The sequence below is a fragment of the Rhipicephalus microplus genome, chromosome 3 (assembly GCF_043290135.1).
Source record: "Rhipicephalus microplus isolate Deutch F79 chromosome 3, USDA_Rmic, whole genome shotgun sequence".
Classification (NCBI taxonomy): Eukaryota; Metazoa; Arthropoda; class Arachnida; order Ixodida; family Ixodidae; genus Rhipicephalus; species Rhipicephalus microplus.
The window spans coordinates 245,891,800-245,918,850 of NC_134702.1; the positions used below are offsets into that span (position 1 = coordinate 245,891,800).

Genomic DNA, 27,051 nt, shown 5'->3' on the forward strand with positions numbered 1-27,051 from the left:
AGCATAAGAGTTGGGTCATACCGGCTGAGCACACTGGTACGTTTGTAGTCACCTATCAAGTCATCAACATCAACTTCGTCCGTACCGCAGAACGTTCCTGGATGCTTCGGATGCGTGAGCACGTACGTGGGTGGAGGTGCGGCCGGTGGAGGCATTGCCATGAATGGTGCAGGCGTTGCCGAGACTGATGGAGAGGTGGCCGTGGGATCAGTCCCATGTTCCATCTTGGAAACTCCAATTTGACGACCACTGCGGAGCTCCGTTGTATGGCGCTTCATCACCCAGCACGTCTTCCACTTTTTTACGGAGATTAGAAACACACGAAGAGAGAAAAGAGTGTATTTCTAATATTGACAGGTAGGTGTGACACCCCAGGACTGCTAGCATCTCGTGCACGGAGTCCGCTTCTTCTTCATCGATTCGTCTACGACAGCGGAGCCATGCCCACTACTTCGTAACAATATCATCCGCGTAAAGAGCGTGATGTATCTATGGTAGAAAAGCTAATATGGGGAGAAGATGAAGCATGGTGTCAAAAATAGAAGGGGAGAGAGGACCGCGCCTTGAGGTGTTCTCCTTGAGCCAATGACGTAGGGCCCATGTTCCTCATCTTTTATGCGTAATTAGGCTTGATGGTCTGTAAGAAACTGTCTAACATAATTGAATATTTTATAACCCCAGCCAGTCTGACTGAGGAGGTCAAGGATTACCTCATGCTTCACATTGTCGAATGCCCCTTTAAGATCTAAGACCAGGACTACCTTGTAATTCTGGGGACATTCAACAGGATCTAATGTAACATGGTGGAACAGGAGAAGTATATCCTGGCCAGACTTTGAGGGCGGAAACCCAACATGGTGTCTGCAAAAATGTGCTGTGTTTTAGGAACTCAGAGAGTCCCGCGCACCATCGTCACCGTGAGCTTGGTGACACAAGACGTGAGAGAGATGGGGTGAAGGTTTTTCACGTCAATAGGTTTACCGGCCTTCGGGATGAAGGTCACGAGAGCTGATTTACAGACCAGAAGGAGAGGAGTTTCGCCGTCCCAAACACTATGGATGTATTTGAGGAGCGTGGCGTAGGCTGCATCGAGAAGATTGGCCAAGAGTTTCAGCGTAACCATGTCACGCCCAGGTGCTGTACCACGCTTCATCTTACGCAAGGCCGCTCGGAGGTCCTGAAGCTGGAACGGGTTGTCCAACTGCGTGTTTTCTTTGTCTGCGAATGCGTATTCGGCCATCCAGGGATCGTTTGTGGTGCACAGGTATCGGTCCCTGAGCGTGAGTGCCAGCTGTGTTATAGTTCCTGTAAAGTTGTTAATGGCCTTATGTAAGCGACGTTAAATTTCCATGCGCGTTTGTGTTGGATCTGTGAGAGCGCGAAACAGGCGCCACGTGTTGCGACCAGACATCTGGCGTGCAGCCGTGTCGCTCCTGTCCACCCAGTTAGTGTCGGCTAGCTGAGCAGCATATTTCGCAGCTTGCTTCGTGAGTTCTAGGATGCGTTTCTTGATGCGTCTGCTATGTTTCTGTTTTTACATTGTTTAATGAGGCTGTGGTGGACCCCCCAAAGATGGAGGACTTGGTTGTTCACGTTCGTTTGAGTTTCCGTGAGCTGTATCAGCCATTTTTGTTGTTTTAGTGTAGGCGGCAGTGATTTGGACCAGGTGTCGTATCTCGTCTGGAGGGGTCTAGATAAGTAGAGAGGTGCAAAAAGCCGTCCAGTCTGGAACACGGCCTTGCGTTGGTGGGCGTTTTAAGGAACGCATGTACACAGTTGTGTTTAATACACAATGATCATTACCGAGAGCGTCCTGTGTGTTCAGCAAGTCGGCACGGAGTATGTTACGTGTAGTTGTGAAGTCCGGGCAAGTATTTCGTCGTACAGAGTTGCCTACACGCGTAGGGCTGACGGGATCAGTGTGCATGGCGAGTACAAGTGTGGAAAGAAGTTACGCAAGCTTCGTGTCACGTGTGTCTTCTAGCGGGCAACCTGTTACATAGCTAGCCGGGCAGCCACGGCAAGCATACGCAGACAACCGCAGACTAGGGCAACGAGTGAACGTTTATTGTTTCGCGCAAGCTTCTTTTGTAGCTTCATCTACGAAGCAGGGAGAGGGGGAAAAGGGGGGCGGGAATGGCTATCGCTTCAGCCATCGACAGAAACACGAAGGGGGGAAAGGGGGGGGACGTAGAAGTAGGAGAGTTCAGTTCGCAACACTTCTCTCTTCTTAAAAATGGAACCGTTGTACTGGCTTGCGTTGTCTGGTAGAACGCCGAAGCACTGGTTCCGCGCTTGGGGTCGCCGCTTGTGTAGGACCGGCCTGTGGCATGGTTGGCACTGGATGGTCGTGGGGGCTTGCGGTAGTGAGCGCTTCTGGAGGCAGCACGGTGGAGCTTGTAGTTGAGGGCCCCGGCGATCGTTTCGGCAGCATGGACATATTAGACTCTGATAAGGATGCAGAGCCCGGCGATGGGGACTGCGATGCTTGTCGAGGGCGCACTTGGTCAACGTGGCGTCTGACTACAGAATGAGGAGTTTGGACGGTCACCATTCGGGATCCTGCAGTGGACTGCACACGCCCTGGTGTCCACTTTTCTCCGACACCGTAGTTCCGCACGTACACGTTGCTTTCTATGGGGACCACCCAGTCATCTGATGCCGGCGGCGAGTCTGCAACAGTTGAGGGAAAACACGCATCCAATCGTGAACGTAACTGGAACCCTAGCAGCAATTCTGACGGAGATTTTCCCGTCTTCTGTGGTGTTCTCCTGTAGTTGAACAGGAGCCGCACAAGGTTGTCCTCCAAATTACCCTCCCTCATCTTCCGAAGTCCATCCTTTATTGTACGCACTGCTCGTTCTGCCGCTCCATTAGACTGTGGATGAAAGGGCGCCGTTTTCAGATGCATTATGTTGTTCTTTGCCACGAACGTAGCAAAATCCTGGCTAGAAAACTGTGTCCCATTATCCGAAACAATGGTTCGCGGGACGCCGAATCGACTGAACATGGCGCGCAGACAGGTGATTGTGCTTGTTGTGGTGGCATGCTTTACTGGCACGGCTTCTATCCACTTGGTATGGGCATCTACTGCAACTAGAATCATCTTGCCTGCTATGGGTCCGGCAAAATCGACATGTAGCCGCGACCATTTTTCATTGGTTTTCGGCCAGTTTACTGGTGGTGCCGCTGCCGGCATTGGCATGTTTTGGGCACAGTTCGTGCAGCCGGCTGAAAGCGCTTCAATATCGCGGTCTAGTCGGGGCCACCAAAATTTTGACCTTGCCACTGCTTTCATTCCTGACGAGCCTTGGTGGGTCTCGTGCAACAGTTTCAAAAGACGGTCCCGCGCTTTTTCCGGTATCACTACGCGATGCCCCCAATACACTAGACCATGGGCTACGGACAGTTCTAGTTTGCGGTCGAAAAACGGCCGCCTCGTTTCCTCCAGCTGTTTTGCACTTTTGGGCCAGCCATGTAATATACAATTCTTTACCGCCGTTACTGCGGGGTCTGTGGCCGATAGCTGCTGTAGCTCCCGTGTTGTGATAACGCCATCGTCAAAATTATCCAGAGCGAGGACATATTCCGGTGGCTCACCCACGTCATCAGCCTCCGTAGACCGCAGTGGCAGCCTGCTCAGGGCGTCCGCGTTGAGCAACTGTTTTCCCGGCGTGTATTGCAGCTTGTAGCGGTAGCCACCCAAGTACAGTGCCCAGCGCTGGATACGTGCTGCAGCCAGGGGTGGCGTCGGGCGGTCGGATTGCAACAAGCTCAAGAGGGGCTGGTGGTCCGTCACGAGAGTGAATTGGCGACCTAAAAGGTAATCACGAAACTTAGTGACGCCAAACACTAAAGCCAGGGCCTCTCTTTCCAGCTGAGAGTAATTTTTCTCGGCGGCCGTCAGTGTACGGGATCGGAACCCAATGGGTTTTGGCATGCCGTTACTCGTGTGAAAAAGCGCCGCGCCCACACCGTAAGGGGAAGCATCACATTCGAGCTTCAACTCTTTCAACGGGTCAAATTGAACAAGAACCTGAGCTTGCATTAGGCTGTCTTTTGCTTTCTCAAAGGCAGCTTCTTGTTGCCGCCCCCACTGCCATACTGTGCCCTTCTCCAAAAGTTTGTTGAGCGGAGAAAGTAGAGTGGACATATTTGGAAGAAATTTGGCATAAAACGTCAGCATTCCTAAAAAGGAACGCAGCTCCGCCACGTTCTGTGGGCGAGGTGCCTGAGCGATCGCTTCCAAATTTTTCTCTGTGGGATGAAGACCCTCTCTGTCTATCCGATGGCCGAGATATGTGACAGAAGGCTGTCTAAAGCTGCACTTATCAGACCTTAGCTTAACTCCGTGTTCACGGAACCGTTGCAACACACTCTTCAGGCGTTCACTCCCATCGCCACGAGCCTCCGAAACCAGTACATCATCAAGGTAAGCCTGAACCCCTGGCAAACCTGACAGTATTGCATCCATTTTTCTTTGAAAAATAGCCGGAGCAGAGGATATTCCGAAGGGAAGCCTATTATACGAAAACAAGCCTCTGTGCGTGTTAATGACGCAGAGCTTCCTTGCGGCTTCATCCAAAGGAACTTGATTATAGGCATCTCGCAAATCAAGAATGCTAAAATACTCCCCGCCGTTTAGAGATGCAAACATGTCTTCAATCACTGGGAGAGGGTACTGCTCAACTGTACAGGCTGGATTTAGGGTGGCTTTGAAGTCACCACAAATTCTAACAGTTCCGTCTTTCTTAAGTACCGGCACGATGGGAGTGGCCCAATCGGAATGTTGGACTGGTGAAAGTACACCGATGGCTACCAGCCTGTCCAGTTCTTGCGTCACCCTGTCCCTTAGAGCGTAAGGTATGGATCTTGCCTTACAGAATTTCGGCACCGCTCCCTCTTTCAGCTGCAATGTGGCTGGAGGCCCCTTGATCAGGCCAAGATCCTTGGAGAAAACGTCGTGGTAGTCGTCGACAATGTTGTGAACTGCCCCAGCGGGTTCTGGCGTTGAGTGTAGCAAGTCTTGTGCCGACGGCTGCAAAACTGGAACCCCCGCTCTGTGGAGCAAGGAAATCAGATCCCGGCCACACAGGTTAGGTCCCGAGCAGTTCAGTACAATAAGACGGCAGTAAACTGAGACGGCCCTGTATTGCACACAAAGTTGCAATTCCCCCATCACTGGGAGTGGTCCAACGTAGCATGACAACTTCACCTGAGAAGGTTTAAGCGCTGGCCACTGTTCGCGATGCTTGTCAAACACGTTTTTGGAAATTACGCAGACAGGCGAGCCAGTATCTACTTCCATTGTAAGTTGTACGCCATTCCATGAAAAACTGCGCCTTATCGGCGGCTCGAGGCGGCTTTTTCGTGCAGAAAGTAAGGTCCATATATGTGTCTCGTCCTTATCGTCGTCTTCAGTTACGGCTTCTTCGAGAGTCAAAGCTCTTCCCTCCACTGCATGCGTTGCGACGCGGCTCTTACTGGCGGTTGTGCGGCACATCTTTGCGAGATGCCCATGACGTCCGCAGCGATAACACCTTGCTCTAATCCAACGACAGCTGTTGCCGTCGTGTTTGCTGCTTCCGCATCTATCACAATGCTGTGCCGCGTGCCGAGTCGGAGATGTTTTAACAGTGTTGGCCTCGGACGCGCGTAGCTTAAGCAAGGGCGTAGCTTCTGAGGTCATGCTTTCGGCACCATTTTCAGCTGCTTCGACAGACAGTGCCAATGCTTCGGCTTCTTCTAGCGTTAAATCCTTTTTTGCCAACATCTGTTTCCTCAGTGCCACGGAGCGTACGCCGCAGACAATGCGATCCCGAAGCATGCGGTCAAGAGACGTGCCGAAATTGCAGTTGTCTGCTATTCGGCGAATAGCAACGAGAAATGCGCTAACGCTTTCGCCTGGAAGTTGTGAGCGATTGAAGAACTTGTAGCTTTCCGTTATCTCGTGCTTCTTAGGGTCATAATACTCATTCAAGCTCTGAACGACTTCCTTGTATGTCAGTTCATTTGGTGCACGCGGGGCTACTCTGCCGGCTAGCACCTCGACCGACTTACTAGACAACGCCGAAACTAGTAGTGCTCGCTTCTTAGCCGGGTCCGTTACACTGTTCGCCTCGAAATACGCTTCTGCTCTGACGAGGTAAGGCTTCCACTTATCTTTCGTTTCGTCGTAATCCGGCAACTGCAGGGAGGCCATCGTGGTCGGTCCTCGTTCGTCTGACGCCAGGACTCGTAGTCCGTCAGGTACCGTGGGTAGCGAAAACCGACTTCGTCGCCACTGTTACATAGCTAGCCGGGCAGCCACGGCAAGCATACGCAGACAACCGCAGACTAGGGCAACGAGTGAACGTTTATTGTTTCGCGCAAGCTTCTTTTGTAGCTTCATCTACGAAGCAGGGAGAGGGGGAAAAGGGGGGCGGGAATGGCTATCGCTTCAGCCATCGACAGAAACACGAAGGGGGGAAAGGGGGGGGACGTAGAAGTAGGAGAGTTCAGTTCGCAACACTTGTGTTTCAATTCGCAACGTTTGTGTTGGATCTGTGAGAGCGCGAAACAGGCGCCACGTGTTGCGACCAGACATCTGGCGTGCAGCCGTGTCGCTCCTGTCCACCCAGTTAGTGTCGGCTAGCTGAGCAGCATATTTCGCAGCTTGCTTCGTGAGTTCTAGGATGCGTTTCTTGATGCGTCTGCTATGTTTCTGTTTTTACATTGTTTAATGAGGCTGTGGTGGACCCCCCAAAGATGGAGGACTTGGTTGTTCACGTTCGTTTGAGTTTCCGTGAGCTGTATCAGCCATTTTTGTTGTTTTAGTGTAGGCGGCAGTGATTTGGACCAGGTGTCGTATCTCGTCTGGAGGGGTCTAGATAAGTAGAGAGGTGCAAAAAGCCGTCCAGTCTGGAACACGGCCTTGCGTTGGTGGGCGTTTTAAGGAACGCATGTACACAGTTGTGTTTAATACACAATGATCATTACCGAGAGCGTCCTGTGTGTTCAGCAAGTCGGCACGGAGTATGTTACGTGTAGTTGTGAAGTCCGGGCAAGTATTTCGTCGTACAGAGTTGCCTACACGCGTAGGGCTGACGGGATCAGTGTGCATGGCGAGTACAAGTGTGGAAAGAAGTTACGCAAGCTTCGTGTCACGTGTGTCTTCTAGCGGGCAACCCCATAGCATGCTCGGGGCATTTAAGTCGCCGACGATCAGGAGGGGGTCCCTTCCTGCCACCTGCATCACTTGCGTGAACGTTTCGCTGATCGAGACGTTCTCAAGCTTTGGGGAACAGTAAATGTTTAAAATATGTACAGGTGGGTCAGATGACCCTATGCGAAGCCCCGACAGCATCGTGTGTGAGAAAGGCGGTGTTGTTGGGAGTGTGACTTCCGGGGTGGTATATTGCTTTTTAACAAGTACACATGCCTCCGGGTTGTGTTGAAATGTGGTGTAGTTTGTGAGTTTGACGTCAACGCCGCGTTCCCTAAGGGCAACCAAGGCAACGAGGAACTAAAAGGTCTCAACATAGAGGCAAAAAAAGCCCGCTTTTTGTGGTTCTTGAGACCTCTACAGTTCCAATGTGTTAGTAAAAGCGGATGAGTTGCTCTGGCTGACACCTACTGTTGGGGGTCATGATCGCAGATGGAGGGTGGGGTTGTGTTGTTAAGACTACTCAGTTTGCTGGCGCCCTGTACTGACGTGCTGGAGTCTTCAGAAAAGTCAGGCTTGTCTGGTGTTGCTCTGTTAAATTTTGAGGGCCTGTTAACGTCTTTAATGGGCCCTAAGCACTTAAGCATGCGTGCATTGTCTTGTATCTACTTTTGGATAATGTAAGTTACAGTTTGTGTCATCTGTACGATGACAGTCTCAATCTGACGCGTGAAGATGTCATGAATAATTTTGAGGAGGTCAGAAAATTGTGTTTCTACTGCGGTCACCTGGGTTTCTAGGGCCGCGACGTGCCTCTATACAGTAGTAGGAATCGCTCTGTTGGTTATGTTTTCCTCGTCGTCGCTCAAGCCGGGCTGAGTAGTGGCGTTGGTTCTGAGAAAGTCAAGTTCGCTGGCTAGTTTTTTGTTCTGAGATTGCGAAAGGACAAGCTCGCACCCGAGTTTCTGTGTTTAGGCAGTACTTGTGGGAGATGAGATTGGAGGGGAGTGAGAAGAAGTGAACACCGCCAAACTGCCTACCTTGAATTGGTTGCGTGCAGCGTTGCCAGGTGGAGTGCCTAGAGCGGGAAATTCCGCCCCACCATGTGGTAGCGTTGCCATTGCTGCGTTGCCAGGGGTTGGCACCTTGTCAGTCAACCGGCGCTTCAGGTTTGTTGAGATCCCCGATGTTCTGGACATTGTTTACTGGAGACTGATGAATTTTTCAGTGCATTCGCAGGAGCCGGTGAGGTGCGGACTCCCGCAGAATATGTACGTTGGGTTCCATTCGTGGGGGCCATCCCCGCAGGATCAGCGCTCATGTTTTGGCCACAAAAGCCGCATCTTTCGTTGACCGGGTTGGGACCGGTATCCGCCAGGTGCCCCAGTACGCCACAGAGGTAGCGCACAGGCACTGTTTTCTAGTACTCGCTGACGCGAGTCAGTTCTGCGTTGTAGTTGACGAAACGCAAAACATTCCTTCCCGCGAAAGTCAACACAGCTACGTTGGAGTTCCCCAGCTTGCACGCATAGAGTAGTTCCCCACCACGCCACTGCACACTATGTTTCAGGGACGCTGTGGTTTCGAGGTGGTGTAAAGAAATCACGCTGGGACACACGTAACCGGTGAGCTTGAGGTGACTGCAAAGTGGCAGTGGTCCTTTGCTGGTAGTGGTTCAAATGTCCGACAGCAGTTTCTGAATCACCTCGTTATTCTGCGTGCCAGAGACGGTGATGTTTTATTCCCCATTGGGAGAAATAGTGATGTAATTTATGCGCAGCCTTTCTATGAGTTAGTGGCAGTGCCAAGCTCACCTTGTTCAAACGCTGTCCTGGGACCATTGTGTTCCGCAGCTTGACCACGATCACGTAGTCGCTTGGATTCATCCTAAGCGTTGGTTTCGGCGTCCAAATGGAGACTGGTGAGGCCTTTTGTGGAGCCTTAGGGGATGGAGCACGAGCGTCTCCAGTAGTTGGATTGTTGAGAGGAGTTTTCACGAGCACTCATGATGCGCTCGTGGCCCTTTCACTAGCTCCACATATACCAAATTTGGTGTTACGTGATGTCAACAGGTGACGAAGGTATATGACTGGTGCAAAATTGATAATTATGAGGTGCTTGTCATGTAACAACATTACTACATGCTATGCTCATGACACGCTCGCGGCCGTTTCGCTAGCTTCACATGTACCAAATTAGGTATTACGTGACGCGCATGGACGACATAGGTGAATGACACATTCAAGCATGATAATCACGACAGGCGTGTTTTTAACAACATGACCACATGCCACAATAATGATGCGCTCGCGGCCGTTTCGCTAGCTTAACATATGCCAAATTTGGTATTACGTGACATCAATGGATGAGGAATGTATGTGACTGGTGCAAGCATGATAACAATGAGATGCGCGTCATGTGAGAACATGACTACATGCCACAGTCAAGGCGCCGTGAGCCAGTGAGCGTGCGCGCCAGTGTTCGTTTTGTCGCGTCTCGCCGGCGTTGCCACGCCCGCTGTGCGCCGGTCCTCCCATGTACTCCGCAGGTGTGCCCCGCGCTGCGTCGCTATGATGCATGCGCGTTTCAGCGCGTCCAGTGTCCCTCCGTCACCAAAAGAGGCAGACACAGTGCTGCCTGTGTAACGTATTGGCGTGAAATGGAGCGTGTCGTATTTCACGCCGGTTGCTATAGGCCGCGCCTATGGACGCTGGCCACCCGGTCGCACCTGGCGTCATACTATAGAGTGCTCGCGTTTCGCTAACAAAGCGTCGCTGTGCCCAGTATACACGCATGCCAACGCTTCACTGGAGTGTATTGGGCCCTTCATGATGCGCTCGCGGTCGTTTTGGTAGCTTCACATATACCAAATTGGGTGTTACGTGACGTCAATGGATGGCGAAGGTGTATGACTGGTGCAAACATGATAATCCTGACACGCGTGGCATGTAAGAACATGACAACATACCACGTTCATAGCGTGCTCGTGGCCGTTTCGCTCACTCCGCATATACTAAATTTGGTATCACGTTACGTGAATAGATGACGAAGGTAAACGACACATCCAAACATGTTAATCGTGACACGGAAGTCATGTACGACATAATTTGCCTTCACCTCGTAACGTTGTGATGAATTAAAAGTGCTATATCAACCAGTCTCATTCGTGCTTCGCATATCATGGATTCCCACTGTACGTAAGATCTGCCCATTTTTCTTTTTCTGATAATGTGCATACTTGCTAGTGCTATCAGCCCAGGAGTGCTAAGAATATGCTGGTTTTTTATAGTGGGCATTCGAAATTAGTAAAAAGAGGAATCACCACCACGTGTAAGCAGGACCCCTTTCAGAAGTGATGTGAGCACAAGGGGGGAAGTCAGCCTTAAAAACAAGAATGAAAGACTAAAAGATGGTGGGTATCCCAATAGCATCTTCTCACCCGCTCGCGAAACCCTCCTGCAGAAAGTAAAGATAAACAAAGTGGGACCAAGAAAAAAAATAGCAGGACCAAAGACCTTTGCATGTTATACCGTGCGTACATAAGGTGTCTCACAATTTGAAGAAAAAAACGAGCAGATATGAAATTAACTTGTTTTCCGCCCCTTGCAAACTTTCAAAAGTCTGTGTACCAAGCAGCAACAAGAGTGGCAAATCTTGCACCATCCATCATGAGAATAGATTTACTGAATTCCAATGAAATGTCCTATATGAGATACCGTTGACATGTGTAAAGGTAAACATAGGAGAAACGGGGCAATGCTTCAACACAATGCTTCAACACATGCGTCGGTCAACACATATCTCTGAAGCGCTTCCTTCCAATAAATAAGCTACAAAAAATTTTCTTTTTCAACAAAAACAAGAGTTCTGGGAAAACGAGCAACAGTTGTTTTCTCGAGCAATCTACAGTGCGCTCAACCATGAAACGGTAGTTACGTTGTTGGCTTAATAATAGCTATGTTTTTGTTTACAATACCACAACGCGTAAATTGCTGTGTTTGGGCAACTTTGGCACATGATTAAAGTGGGTGCCAGCACCAAGAAATGCACATGGCCAAAAGTAAGAGTGCTAAAAAAAGAAAATTTTCTTCTGGGGACACTTGTTCCCTCGTGCATGATTACTAAGCTTTAACGCCCAACTCGAACTACTACTCTATGAGCAGCTACGGCGGTAATTACGGATTACGCAGGCACTCCGCCTTGTTGTTGTAGGCAACAGAAATTAACGTTTTTCCGTAAACATTGTTCATAATTCATTGTTTGGAGCCGACACAAGGAAGTTTCTTAGAGGTATTGTTAAGCCGTATCGCGGCGGAGGTGAGCAAGTAAGCTGCGTCAGAGGGACGCAAGCACTAATGCAGCCTTGTTCGGTCTGGTCCTGTCAAAAGGAATGCGTTCCTAGTGCAAGCGATTCTGAGTCGTCAGATTACAGGAGCTTACCATTCTCCCAGCCATTCGGCACCTTTCTGTTCGTATTGCGCGAACTGTGATGCTAGCTTTCCTTAATAAACTAAGCAAGGCAGAGTGGACTAATGTCCCTTTTTGTCGGTAAAAGTAAAGATACTATTTTTTTCTTAATGTTTGATTATATTTGTTGGAAATAAAATGTTTTGAATATTGTCACTTTATCACTCTATGCCTGCTTTTAAACTTGTTGTCTTACTAACGGAAGAATATCCACAAAAATGCCAGGCCTGCGCGGAACGTGCGGCCCAGTCAGAGCGAAAGCTAGAAGAGCGACCTTCAATTTCAATTCAATTTCGACATTTCTTTTATTGTTTTCTTGTACAAGACACAAGAAACAAAAGGGTGCTGGGGCTAAAGGCATATAGCCTGACCGCAGACCCAGCACCATTGTACACAGTTCGTACATGAAAAAGAACTGTTTTCGCGGCATCAGTCTTTCATGAACGAAAGAAGCAACAGAAAAAAGATAGCTGCCAAAAAATATCATGTTACAATGAATGTCACTGACTTTCAGAGCCTTTTTGAAACACTTTTTGGGTTGCTACAAACACACTGCTGGGTACCCACAGCACCGTATATAATCATAAGTTTTGTGTAGCAGGTGAACATTTACCACGCTATTCTTCGTAATTCTTTGGGGAAGCGTGGTATGCGCGGCACACTTGTTCGAAATTTTGTGCAAGTTTTCTTGCAGTGGCTGATGAGGATGACGAATATCGGGAAAAGTGGGCATGCGCCTAAGTTAATAGGTGGTCTAGAACATGTTCTTTAACGGGTTAGAGCATTGGACGACCCAGTCGTTACACAATTCACATTGGGTGATGTCTGGCTGCTCCTTTGCTGTTCTATAACGCTTCATTACTCGTATTAACGCTCACCCCCCCACGGTGGTCTAGTGGCTATGGTACTCGGCTGCTGACCCGCAGGTCGCGGGTTCAAATCCCGGCTGCGGCGGCTGCATTTCTGATGGAGGCGGGAATGTTGTAGGCCCGTGTGCTCAGATATGGGTGCACGTTAAAGAACCTCAGGTGGTCGAAATTTTCGGAGCCCTCCACTACAGCGTCTCTCATAATCATATGGTGGTTTTGGGACGTTAAACCCCACATATCAATCAATCGTATTAACGCTATGCCTTTCCCGACATCCCGTCTGCCTAAGGCCAGATTAGGTACGACTTCCAAGTGATGGCGTGGCTCAGTGGTAGAATACTGGACTAGCATGCAGAGGGCCCGGGTTCGAATTTCATTGTGTCCTTGGTGTTTTTCATTTACCGAGTTTTTTTATACGTATACTGGTTACGGACACCGACGGCGGTGGACAACTACGGCGCTGCGCGTGAACCGTGTCCCGATCTTATAACAGCTTTCTCTGTAAAATATACCAGGCTTACCAGTATTCGATTTGGTTCTCAATGTGACTATTCGAACGCCCATACTATTCGTTCAGCTATTCATCCATTCATTCACGCATTCTCTCATTCACCCACCCATTGGTCCGTCTGTCCCATCACAACATCTGTTTGTGGCCCTGAAGTTGTCCGCTTCCACCACCGTCGTCGATTACCGCATCCACTATCCTACGAAATATTAGAAAAACAAAATAAGAAAATGTCCAGGATAATATGGGATAAGACCTCGTGGCCTCTGCCTGGGAGCCCAGTATTTTACCACGGGGTTATGCCAGTGCTTGACAATTATTGCAAGGAAGCTCTATAGAGGCTTCATATCAGAAAAGGAATTGATTTAACATGCGGAATAGAATGTTTCAAATAAGTAAAATAACAATCAGGTGTCAGAAAATGCGAATTGGGTGACTAGTGGGTCGCTGAACACTCCCAACTTGTCACAAAAGGCTCAGCCATCGTTTTAAATCCGAAGCGTTTCTTAGCGAACTTCGGGTTTGAGCGTACCTACCTACCTACCTACCTACCTACCTACCTACCTACCTACCTACCTACCTACCTACCTACCTACCTACCTACCTACCTACCTACCTACCTACCTACCTACCTACCTACCTACCTACCTACCTATCTATCTATCTATCTATCTATCTATCTATCTATCTATCTATCTATCTATCTATCTATCTATCTATCTATCTATCTATCTATCTATCTATCTATCTATCTATCTATCTATCTCAATTTGGCATGAACCCCTCCCCCCCCCCCAATTTAGCGTGAACCACAATTTGGCGTGAACCAAACCAAACGCAGCAGAAACCTGGAGACTTACAAAAAGGGTTCAGCTTAAATTGAGGACGACGCAGCGAGCAATGGAAAGAAAAATGGTAGGTGTAACCTTAAGATACAAGAAAAAAGCAGAGTGGATTAGGGTACAAACGGGGGTTAAGGATATCATAGTTGAAATAAACAAAAGGAAATGGACATAGGCCGGGCATGTAGCGCGTAAACAGGATGACCGCTGGTCATTAAGGGTAACTAACTGGATTCCCAGAGAAGGGAAGCAGAATAGGGGGAGACAGAAGGTTAGGTGGGCAGATGAGATTAAGAAGTTTGCGGGTATAAATTGGCCGCAGCAAGCACAGGACTGGGTTAACTGGCGGAACATGGGACAGGCCTTTGTCCTACAGTAAACGTAGTGAGGCTGATGATGATGATGATGAAAATTGGCATGGGAACGTAAGATGGTTTGACGAATATGACGTGCTGGTCAAGACATGAATAATGTCACAATCCCATCGCGTACGTCTTCAAACAGTTCCCGCCGGACGAGGCACATGCTCACGGGCGGGAATGTGCCGTTGGTAAGCGGGTATGTGCCACAGGTGAATGACACTTAGTATCTGCCAAGGAACGACGATAACACACATGGACAATTTTTATGCGTGAGCGTTAATAGCATTGGTAGCGTTGGGCCCAACGAAGACATAGAATAAATATCAGTCCTAAAAATAACCTGGCACAGGCAGCGCTGGCCATCAGACGACTGCAAATAATAAATTTCAGGGTCTCAGCAGGAATCAAACCCAAGCATTCTGCGTGGCAATGCAACGTTTTATCACAGAGCTAAGCCAGGTCTCGTAACTACTTTTCAAATGAACGCTAATCTTCGTGTAACGTTCAAAGTGGCGTCAGTGATGCCTACCCAATTTCATAAACATTACATATGTACTCCTTTTATACAGCCGTCGCGTTGGGTTAACGTCCATTGTGGTGAGGTGCCACCCGCTGAAATCGATATAGGTAGCAGTGTCAAGGTCCAGCATCTTCGTGAGCAAAAGCGCTTGATTTCAGCTTCTGGTGTTTCTAAAACACATTTACAGCTGACATCGCTGTGCAAGTGATCGATATAGGGAGTTTAACGTCCCAAAACCACCATATGATTATGGGAGACGCTGTAGGGGAGGGCTCCGGAAATTTCGACCACCTGGGGTTCTTTAACATGCACCCAAATCTGAGCACACGGGCCTACAACATTTGCGCCTCCATCGGAAATGCAGCCGCCACAGTCGGGATACGAACCCGCAACCTGCGGGTCAGCAGCCGAGTACCTTAGCGACTAGACCACGGCGGCGGGGCGTTTTGTGCAAGTGGAACACTGGTTTTAAAAACATGTGCAACTCTTCAACATACGTCTCTGCGTGCATATTTGTACATACCGGGTGTTCAAAATTAAGCTTTATGATTTTTTTAAAATTAGGCGCTCGAAGGCACGTGAGAACCACTTGTGCAAATAAGTTAAGCGGCCAGGGGGACAGAAAGTTAGATGATAATTATCGCTGTCAGCAGCCCAATTAACTAAAATTTAATAATTAACTTTTTACTGGCTGCGGTAAGTTGGCATGTTTATATTGAAAAAATGTAGGCAGTGGTGTTTGTACACAGTTTCAGTTGGAAGATTTTTTCTAGCACGCCTGTGTTCCGAGATATCCGGCTCCAAAGTTTAATTGTCTTTCGCACGATTACGCATGCAAGAGGGTGAGGGTCCGCGCAAAGCTCCTCCCTAAAGTGACGCATCTGTTGCGTGTGGTGTTTAGTGTGTGAAGAGGGTGGAAGCGTAGGCATAGGTGATAGCAATTACCCTTGCCCTCTTCGGCCGTCGAAATCAAAAATCGAAGAACGCTTGCAACCAGTGTCGTAACACGCAACTGCAGAGCCTCTAACGATAGTGGCAGATACCATGCCGAGATAATGGTGCGAGCGGAGAATCTGGATGCCAGTGCGCGTGCGTAATAATCACTAGAGAAGCATGCGTGGTCGTTGCCTGGGCTACGCGAATAGCGTGACTGCTGATGTCCGAGTACTGTAACTTTTATTGAAACAAGAGCAACAACTCCACCAATAATAACTGAAACAGTTTTATCCTTGCTAACGCATATTTCCTGCTGCTACATAAGCATATTTCGGTCATGCACAAATCTCATCGAAACTCTTCACCTCTCAAGACGTCAATGCCCCAAAAAGTGTTCAAAATGCCTGCCTTCGGCAGCAACGCAAAGCATGAACCGCTGTCGCGTCGACTCGATGACTCGGCGCAGTACTTCTGCAGGAATACTCGCACAGGCAGATGTTATCCTGTCCTTCATGTCATAAACATCGCTGGGCTCTGTTACGTAAACTCGATCTTTAACGTAGCCCCAAAGGAAAAAGTCGAGCGGAGAAAGGTCAGGTGATCTTGGTGGCCAAAACATCGCTCCTGCGCGCCCAATCCACTGTTGTGGAAAACGTCTGTCCAACCAGTTCTTCGCCCTGGTAGAAAAATGTGGTGGTGCTCCATCGTGCTGAAACCATACTTGGCGCAGGTCATTCAGGGAAAGACTGCAGACAAGATCATCAATGACAACACCTAATATTTCTTCTGTGTACATCTTTCCGTTCAAGTTGTCCTCAAAAAAGTGAGGTCCGATGATCCTGTCCCCGAGTATGCCGCACCACACATTCACACTCCAGCGAACTTGATGCTTGTGCTGCCTCAGCCAGTGTGGGTTTTCTTGTGCCCAATAATGGGCGTTGTGAAGATTAACACTTCCATTTCGGCAAAACCGAGCTACATCAGTCCAAATTATTCTGTGCAAAAAGTCATTTTCTTGATCAGTTTTGATGAGGCCCCAATTGCAGAAGTCAACTCGCCTTTCAAAGTCCGCCTCATTTAGGTCCTGATGAAGGTAAACGTGATATGGATGGAACTTGTGCTTTCTTAAAACATTTGTGACTGTTCCGATGCTGCGACCGCACTGATCGGCAATCTGTCGGATGCTGAGCTCTGGCATCGAGGTTACGCACGCGACAACGTCGATTTCAAAGTCTTCATCGACGATTGCCTTCCTGGTCCGTCTCGGAAGGTGGACAGAGCCTGTTGTGCAGAAGCGTCGAAACAGGTTTGTGAAAGTGGGCCTTGTTGGAAGGGGACGGTGTGGGTGGCGAGACGCGTAAAGCTCCATTGCTAACGAAGCGTTGCCATTCATTTCAGCCATTGCAAGCACCACGTCTACTTTTACTTTGGTAGAATACCTCACGCCAGAAGCAGCCATATTAGCTCGAAAGGACTCCACGTGGATTTCCTTGGTAGACCTTCAATGCAGAGACGCTGTGCTCTAACCGGAGGCACCCTAGTGCAGGACGGTCCTGCTAACGCGTTCACAAGAAGATGTCTCAGTGTGATCTAAAGTCACGAAAAAACGTCGCGAAAAATGGTCTCCTGTTATCGCGTTCATCAGGATCATGCGTAAGGCTCATGGCGCACCGCGCTGTCACATTTTGATTTCGCCGGCCGAAGAGGGCAAGGGTAATTGCTATCACCTATGCCTACGCTTCCACCCTCTTCACACACTAAACACCACACGCAACAGATGCGTCACTTTAGGGAGGAGCTTTGCGCGGACCCTCACCCTCTTGCATGCGTAATCGTGCGAAAGACAATTAAACTTTGGAGCCGGATATCTCGGAACACAGGCGTGCTAGAAAAAATCTTCCAACTGAAACTGTGTACAAACACCACTGCCTACATTTTTTCAATATAAACATGCCAACTTACCGCAGCCAGTAAAAAGTTAATTATTAAATTTTAGTTAATTGGGCTGCTGACAGCGATAATTATCATCTAACTTTCTGTCCCCCTGGCCGCTTAACTTATTTGCACAAGTGGTTCTCACGTGCCTTCGAGCGCCTAATTTTAAAAAAATCATAAAGCTTAATTTTGAACACCCGGTATATTCAGCGTCATTTCATGGAATGTGGCACAATAAAAAAATTCAACACGGTCACCTTCTTTCCACGTGCTTCGCATAAATGTGATTCCTAGGTACGTGGGATAGGCCGTATTTTATGTCGTAATCAGCCATAGCATCAAGAAAATATTGCCCCGTACCTTTCTTCAAGTTTTGTTAGCGCTACGTTACACTATGTTTAGCGCAAACGCCTACGTTGTTAGAGCAGCTTTGAGGCTGATCGTTTTGTCAAGACTACGCCCACTTCGTGAATCTTTAAGATTATTCTAGAAACAACGTCGCCGCTAGCGATAACACTGGAGTGTTCGATGGCAAGTGTATAAATGCCGACACGCTTCGCCACTTGTCAGTTGATCGACGGCCGACGCTTCGTTCACCGCTATCAGTTCAAGACTGCTACAGTAGTCCGCCTTCCCGTTTACTGGGCACAGGTTTGCCCAAATAAACAATATATTATTCGACTCGAAGTGTGCTCCATTCATCCACGTCACGACTCCTTGAAATTTGGTGGAGGTGCTGTTTCTTCCATGTACTAGACGCCCCCTTCAAGCCGTGAACCCAGCCCACGCCGTGTAGACACCGTCGCCAGCAACGAGCAGCAAATTAGCCACAGAAAACAAGCTCTGCCACCGGAGCACGGGCTTTTATCGGACAAGGCTCAGAAAACCAAGACGTTGACGTCGACAACGGCGACCATGTCAGCGCCTGTTCCACCTGCATCACTCCGGCTCCGGCAACCCAAAACGCCGCTAACTTTCCACGGTTCGCCACTGGAAGACCCGGAAAGCTGGATCGAAAGGTTCGACTGCGTCACCACCTTCAACGACTGCATAGACGGCGACAAACTCCGCCTTACAAGATGCTGCTCGGACCTGGTTCGAGAATCAAGAGAGAAGCCTTACTACGTGAGACGTATTTCGTGCCAGGTTCCTCACCGCTTTTGCAAGTGTGGTCCGCAAGGAGAAGGCCGCAGCTTTCCACGAAACCCGCGTGCAGATGCCAAATGAAAACGTGGCGCTATTCACGGAAGAAATGAAACTTCCGCCACGCTGACTCCGACATGTCCGAGGAGAAGAAGGTGCGTCTGCTCATGCGAGTAGTAAAGCAGCAACTCTGCCAGGCTGATCAGAAACCCACCAAAGATGGTCGCTGAATTCATTTCAGCAGCGTCTGTGATAGAGAAGATGCTCGAGATGCGCACGCGGCAATACAACCGTAGCTTCTCGTCTAGAAGCTACGCCAGCATTCAAGTGCTAGGAACCACTGACTTGCGTGAGAAGATCCGAGCGATCACGCAAGAATAGCTGCGAAAATAACTTCCTTCAGCGCAGCCTCACGTAGAATCTAACGCGGACGTCGAACGTCAGGAGATTTAGCAATCGCTGGGCGTTTCCAGCCTCAAGAGCCGCAGCTGCAAGACATGAGCTATGCTGCTGCAACCCGCCGCTACGTTCCTCCTCCACGCGCACGCCATGACGCCGCCCCATCGCACTTCCGTCGCCAGACGTCACTGCCGCAACCACCACCACCACCGACGTCCTAGCGTTCCCCAGCGGGCCAGCGGAGCGCGCCAAAGAACACCGATGTTTGGCGTGCGCCCGACAACCGCCCGCTCTGCTACCACTGCGTCAAGGCCGGGCACACCTATCGCCGTTGCCAGTACCAACAGATGGATCTACAAGGCTTCGACGTCAACGCGCAGTGTCCACAACGTGGTGAACGGCCGCATGACATCGCCGACTACCTCGCGCGAGCGCAGTCGACTCCCTGACGACTTTATCGTCACTAGGCCTCACCAGGCCGCTACGCCTCACCGCACCGCGGGCAGCTTACCGACCCTGCTTGAGGCCGATCTCCGAAGCCTTACTCGGAAAAGTAAGGGCAGCAACCTATGGATGTGTGGTTGCTGTGCGACGAACTGCCGAAGATCCTCCGACGATGACACCGCGGCGAAATTTTTCAGACACGGAACAAACCAGGCAGAGCCCTGATGACGAAACCTCACGCACCGAAGACGACCTGACGGCGCCACAAGGATGCAACCGAACAAGCTTACGTAGCCGTGACTCGACGCCACGATCCAATCGCAACGCCAGGCGAAGAACTAGTGACATCGACGTTCTCATCGACGGCGCCAGCATCACTGTTCGCGACGACATCGGAGCCGACTATTCTTTCATCAGTGGGACATTTGCCACCAAGTTGAAAAAAGTCTGGACTGCATGGGGAGGCCCCGAAATTCGAACCACTGGAGGCCATCTCAGAACGCCCGCTGGGCTCTGCACAGCAAGAGGCACCATAAATAGGCGGACCTACACTGCAAGCTTTGTAACCCTACAAGAGCGCTCCAGGGATGTGATACTCGGGATAGACTTCCTTTGTGAACATGGTGCTCTCATCGACCTGAGGTCTGAGTAAATAACACTAACCTCAAAAGAAGCACTGCCGCCCCTCAAGTCGCACCCGACCCATAATTTACACTTCATAAAAGAGCAGGTACCGTTCCACCTTTTTTCAACGTAACCATTTCTGTTGGTGCCGAAGAACACCCAAACATTGACGGCGTCATGGAGGGCGATCAGCACCTACTTCTAAATCGTCAGATTTGCGTTGCAAGAGGCATATCCGCGGTGAGTGGAGGCAAAACAAAGGTATTGCTGACAAACTTCAGCCACGAATACAGGCATCTTAGCGTTCGTACGACGGTCGCCTACATTGATGAATTCGTGGACGCTAGCAACGCTTTTACCCGCCTAGATGCTGCCGAAGGTTCTTCTACGAATCGTTGTTTCCAAACAGATTTCGACGTCAACCCGAGACTTCCGAAGTGTGAGCAAGAGCAGTTCAAAAACCTGCTTCACAATTCAAGGACTGCTTCTCGTCGGCAAACCTCAGTCGCGAAACATCGCATTATAACAGAAGAAAGTGTTCGACCAGTTTGGCAGAGCCCGTATTGAGTGTGAACGCGTGAACGCGGGGCAGTGAAGACAGAAGTCTACGAAATGATACGAGATGACATCATTCAGTCGTCCAAAAGTTGGTGGGCGTCACCCATGGTCTTAGTGAAGAAGAAGGACGGGACTTTACGCCTTCGCATTGATCACCACCGCCTGAACAAGATGCCCAAGCATGACGTGTACCCTCTTCCACGTATAGACGACGCTCTGGATCGTCTGCACAACGCAAATTACTTATAGTCAATGGACATCAAGACCGGCTATTGGCAAATTGAGGTCGACAATAGACATAGAGAGAAGACTGCCTTTATCACACCATACGGCCTTTCGAGTTCAAGGTCATGCCATTTGGTCTTTGTTCGGCGCCTGCGACGTTTCAGCGTGTTATCGACACCGTGCTGGTGGGATTGAAGTGTCAGACTCACCCCGTATACTTGGACGACGTCATCGTGTTTTCCTCAAGCTTCGACGAGCATCTCAGGTGCCTTGAAGCAGTACTTACAGCTATCAAGACCTCCGGACTCACCCTTAAGTTTAGAAGTACCGCTTCGTGTACGAGGAACTCTTGTTTCGGTGACATGTGATTAGCAAGTCTGAAGTCCATCCCCACCCACGGAAAACAGCCGCCATCGCCGATTTTCCACCACCCACTGACAAGAAGGCAGTTTGCGAATTCTTCGGATTGTGCGCCTATTACAGACGTTTCGTCAAGAATTTTCACAGATCGCCGCGCCGCTAACTGATCTCCCGAAAACCGATGTCGTATTCAGGTGGGACACGGCACAAGAGGAGGCATTTCAGAAGCTTGAACGACGCCTGCAGACACCGCCACTACTTGTACACTTTGATGAACACGCCGAAGTGCACACTGACGCAAGCAGCATAGGACTCGGTGACATCCTTGTTCAAACGACCAACGGCCTGGAAAGAGTTATCAGTTATGCTAGCCGGTCACTTTCTAAGGCCGAGGCCAACTATTCAAAAACAAAAAACGGAATGTCTCGCCATCATCTGGGTAGCGTCGAAATTTCGCCCTTGTCTCTACGGGTGGCCTTTCAAAGTTGTGAGCGACCACCACGTTCTGTGTTGGCTATAGCTAACTTGAAGGACCCTTCAGGTCGCCTCGCACGGCGGGGCCTAAGACTTCAAGAACTCGACATTACCACCGTGTACAAGTACGGTAGGAAACACTCCGACGTCGACTGCCTCTCTCGTGCCCCCGTGGACTTACCACCGCAGGATCACCAGGATGATGAGTACATATTGGGAACCTTAAGTGCCGACGACTTCGCCGAGCGATAGAGAGCAGACCTTGAACTTGCAGGGCTAGTGGAATACTACGACGGTCTGACTAGTGTCGTCCCAAAAGTGTTAATGCGGGGTATGGCGTCATTTTTCTTGAAAAAAAACTTCCTCGTAAAGAAGAACTTTTTTTCCGGCCCGAGCTAGCTGCCTTATCGCTGTACCTTCGGTGATGTGACCCGAAATAATGCAGGCTCTCCACGACGACACAGCGGCTCGCCAACTTGGTTTTTCTCGCACGCTCTCAACAATACAAGAAAAATACTCCTGGCCACGCCTTGCCGCTGACGTCGCTCACTACGTGGGGACATGCCGGGCCTTTCAGCGATGCAAGACACCACCAAGGCCAGCAGGAGTTCTGCAGCCCAGCGAACCACCTCACCGAACATTCCAGCAAATTGGTATGGACTGACTTGGGCGGTTCCCTACGTCGGCTGCGGGAACAAAAGGATCGTCGTAGCTACCGACTACCTTACCCGCTATGCCGAGACAAAAGCCGTGCCCAAAGGTAGTGCATCAAAAGTAGCCAAATTTTTAGTCAAAAACATCGTTCTGCGTCACGGCGCCCCTGAGGTCTTCATGACCAGCAGAGGTACGGCATTTACGGTGGAGCTAACCCAGTCGATTTTGGCATACAGCCAGACAAGCCACCGCCGTACGACAGCGTACCACCCACAGACGAATGGCCTCACCGAGCGCCTAAACACGACCATCGCTGCCATGCTGGCCATGTAAGCCGACGTCAAACACAAGACGTGGGATGCCATCCTTCCGTACTTGACCTTCGCATACAACACCGCCATTCAAGAAACAACGCAGATGACGCCGTACAAACTGGTCTACGAAAGGACCCCGGCAACGACGCTCGACGCCATGTTACCCAGCGTCACCGACGAAGAAAACCTCGGAGTGAGCAAGTACCTCAAGAGCGCGGAAGAGGCTCGACAACTCGCTCACTTCCGCATCCCGAGCCAACAGATGGCAGATAGCCGCCGTTACAATCTGCGATGGTGCTTCGTGGAATACCAACCCGGTGAACGTGTTTGGGTATGGATGCCCATACGCCGACGTGGACTTAGTGAAAAACTTCTGCGCCGGTATTTGGACCATACAGTGTAATTTGATGGCTTGGCCCACTCGATTACGAGATTGTTCCCGACGGCTTCACGAACTCTCAACGACGCCGATCGCGACTTGAAGTCGTCTCATGTCGTGCGTCTCAAGTCGTTTCACGCGTGTTAATAAACCTAAATGGTGTAATTTGTCGTTGTTGTTGTTATTATTATTGCTGTATAAATTCATTGCTTGTACTTTCTTACCCTATTTTTGTACTTTCATCTTCTGCTAAAGCCACGGGACGATGCCTTTTTAGAGGGGGGAAATGCCATGTACCTTTCTTCGTTTTGCTATCGCCATGTTACACTATGTTCAGCGCAAACCACGCCTACATTGTAAGAGAAGCTTCGAGGCTGATAGTTTTGTTAAGATTACTCTCACTTCATGAATGTTTCAGATTATTCTAGAAACAACGTCTCCCCTAGCGATAACACTAGAATGTTCGATGACAAGTGTATAATCACCGACACGCTTCGCTACTTGTCAGTTGATCGACGGCCAAAGCTCCGTTTGCCGCTGTTGGTCCAAGATTGCTACTGTAACCTGAATTTCCGTTTACTGGGCACAGGTTCGCCCAAATAATCTATTTATTATTCGAATCGCAGTGTGCTCCATTCATCCACGTCACGTCCTCGTGACAATATACATATCAGTTTACAGGTATGTAGCGGATACCTAGACTCTTTGAAAAAGGACGAATAATTGCAGAGTGTATCTAACAGGGTTGAATTCAGGATGACTAAAGTATACTTGTGAGGCCACACAAGTTCTTTGGAACTGACTCCTGAAAGCTTCAGTCTCTACATTTCGTGTTGTCCGTGGCGCAACAAACAGCAACCACATGCCGATTACCCATGAAATATTAACTCTGGTAGTCTCTTGGTAGTTTCTATTACACGTATGTTTATAAATTGAACTGCACAAAAGAATGTGTGCTTTCTTCGCTAACATCTCTCTCAGATACAAGCACGAAGTCAAACATTATTAGTAAAATTTATCAGGTCTGTTATCAGGATCTCTCAGTTCTACAGAATTTGCTTAAAATTTGCATTTGTGGTCTCATCTGTTAAGCAGAACTGTATTTCTCAGTAGCGGATTGATGATTGTTCTCGGACTTTAGGCGTAAAAAGGTAGCGCGAAAGGAATTTTTATGCAATCAGTGTCCTCAAAACTGAAATGACTGCCAGCTTGGCGCTGAAACTTTTGAACGAACTGTGTTGCAAGCAAAAAGAAACTACAATATTCATTCGTTCGAGTATCTGTAAAAATCGAAGAAACATACAATCTATCAATTTCTTCGTAAAAGGAAATGATACCGTGAGCTATGAGCTCAGAGTCGATTATAAACGCGAAAACGTTAAGAAGCTCGTGTCGCAGAAAGTCCGCCGCCGGCGTAGGCCCCGTTGGTACTGAGCGAAAAATCGTCTGTGCGTCTGTAACCAAAAAATCAAGCTACTGAGATAGCCGTGGGAGGCCGCTACTTGTCGACACATGCGCTGCGTGACCACACTAAGAAAAGGCGCGCATTCGAAGAAAAAATTGCTCACGATCACGAGGCGCGGTAGTTTCTTTAGCCTGCCACCTCTCCCTGCTTAGCTTCCAGCGCTTTCGTCGGGACGAGAGAAGAGATAATGCAATTGCAGCATGCCAGAAACCTTTTTTAACTCCACTCGCATTGGACGAATTTTTAAACCTTTGGCGGCATTGAATTCATGAGGCAATAAGCTCTTCTTAGTGAATTAATTCCATGGTTACTTGAAAAGTGTTTCGGGGCGCCTTTAGCGCATTTAGTTCTACAGGTGTCACGACAAAAACGAGCCCATTCGGCAATGATAGCGTGCGCTGGTCCAATCTACTATGTACGTGTTTGTGTGCGTGTGTATGTAACAAAACATATGAATAAGTATGCCTTGAATGGTTGAAGGGCGCACTAGGAGCCGGATTTCGCTATCGCGTTCAACTCTTAAAGGCGAAGCTTAAATGTCCCCCAATTTTTTTGCCTCCGGGGGAAACAAACTATTTGTTAGATGTTATTCGTAGAAGATTAGAGCAGCGGTTTTCTCGGATGCCATCTTCACTTCCAAACCTTGTGCCAAGTGACAACAAATAAACGGAATATCAAAGGTTTGAATCGAGAGAGGCAGTAGTTAGCACTCCATCAGCGACTCCGGGCTCGGACGGAGGCACGTCGGCCATGTTGAAAATGATAAATAATGAATCTCAAGATTATATATCAGATTTTATCAACCACTCAATACGAATGACATGGCTCCCTCCAGATCGAAAAATAGTAAAGGGATACCACTTCTTGAAAATTCAAATAAAGGGCATGAACTGGACAACATTAGGCGCATTGCACTAACTTGAAGTTTTGTGAAATTGATTGGAAGAATTTTTCAACATAACGAGTAGGTCGTCCAATTCCGCAACCCATAAAAAAGCTTGTTTTTGTTCAGCTAACAACAGTGGTGCATACCCACTTCAGGCACAATTCCTCATCGTCCTGAGCCACTGCAGGAACTATTGGCACTAAATTCTTCGCAATATTTTAGTGGATACCAAGTTTCTCAAAAGAATGAAGAAAAATAGCATAGCGAATGCCAGCCTACAATCCTAAACGTTTTATTATTAATGCCGTAGTGGGCATCGAGCAAGCGTGCTTGCAGCAGTTTCCCTATGAGTGTTTAGAAAAAGCTCTGAAAGGCCACTCTTCTAGCTTTCACTGTGATCGCACTGTGCCATCCACGCAGGCCTGGCGTTTCTTTATTTGATGGAAATTATCTGCTTTATTTTCGTACCCATGTTTTTATTTGTAAATTTTTAATATTTATTATTTTGGTCTGTGATAGTTTGATAAGACTCCAGCCAGCAAAATTTTGTTTCACCAAGTATTTTGCTCGAACTACACCGTTCTTCGCCAAATCCTTAGCAATAATGTGTGCCACAAATTTCAGGCTCTATCTATACTTATTTACTAAAAGTGTGGACAACAAATTCATCATTAGTTGCCCTAAATCAGCAATTCAGAGCTATAATAAAGGATGGGGGGCCAAAGAAGTGGCTCCCATGCTCAGCGCCAAAGCCAGAAACTTTGCGTCAGGCTAGATTATGGACAAAGCCCTCAAGTGGTTTCCCGCGCACACGAGGAACATAACAGCTAGCACCGCCAACAGCCATAAAAGTAACAGCGGCAATGACAAAAATCGAAGACACAGGAGCAGCGGCCACCTTTGTTGGAAGTCATCTCTGCGGAAGCATACCGGGGGTCACAGGTTGCGACGCCGCCGTTTTTTAGATCACCACCGCCTACATTATGTCGGCAACTCAAGTTGAGAGACGAATCAAAGCTACAGAGGTGTACCGACTGCTGCTGCCGAAGAGGCCCCAGTCACGTACATTGTGGTGCTTGGACATTATAGAAAAGACCAGAACAAGCATCAGGGACCTCACATGCGTATGGACAGGTCGCAAGCGGTAGACCTGAGATGGCTGAAGACGGGCACTTTCCCCTACCTCTGTCATGTACACCACCGATGGACCGTGTTGCACCCAACGCCTAACTGACCGTGGTGCGTGTACAAACGGGCTGGAAAGGCACGTGCACTTAGGGAATGTGCAAGAAATAATAACAGGGCACGAGGCAGGACGGCGCCAATCGAAGGACCCTCTGTATCAGCGTGCCTCACTGAGCCATGGAAAGCCACTCTGCTCAGCAGGGCTCCCGAAAACGAGCAATGGGCGGTCCAGAGTGCCAGAGCGATCACTGAGGACCTCGGAAGATGTTCTTCAAATGATAGACTCCTAGCAGCTCAGCCTTGGCTACAATCGTTGGACGAATAAATTTCATTCAAATCAGCCCAACTAAAAACAATA

General features: G+C 49.0%; 1 protein-coding gene across 2 annotated transcripts; it reads right to left on the bottom strand.

Moving 5' to 3' along the window:
• Window positions 1–2,046: 2,046 nt before the first annotated feature.
• Window positions 2,047–6,472, bottom strand: LOC142804201 (uncharacterized). Of its 2 annotated transcripts, none has more exons than XM_075890881.1 (2): window positions 4,882–6,472; window positions 2,047–3,816 (listed from the first exon to the last, which is right to left on the bottom strand). In XM_075890881.1, the coding sequence occupies exons 1-2, from the start codon at window positions 6,200–6,202 to the stop codon at window positions 2,231–2,233; spliced, it is 2,907 nt and encodes a 968-aa protein (XP_075746996.1). In that variant the 5' UTR covers window positions 6,203–6,472; the 3' UTR covers window positions 2,047–2,230. The 2 variants fall into 2 exon arrangements, with proteins under 2 accessions (XP_075746996.1, XP_075746995.1); XM_075890880.1 differs by having other exon boundaries at window positions 2,047–2,673; window positions 3,601–6,471.
• Window positions 6,473–27,051: the final 20,579 nt, after the last annotated feature.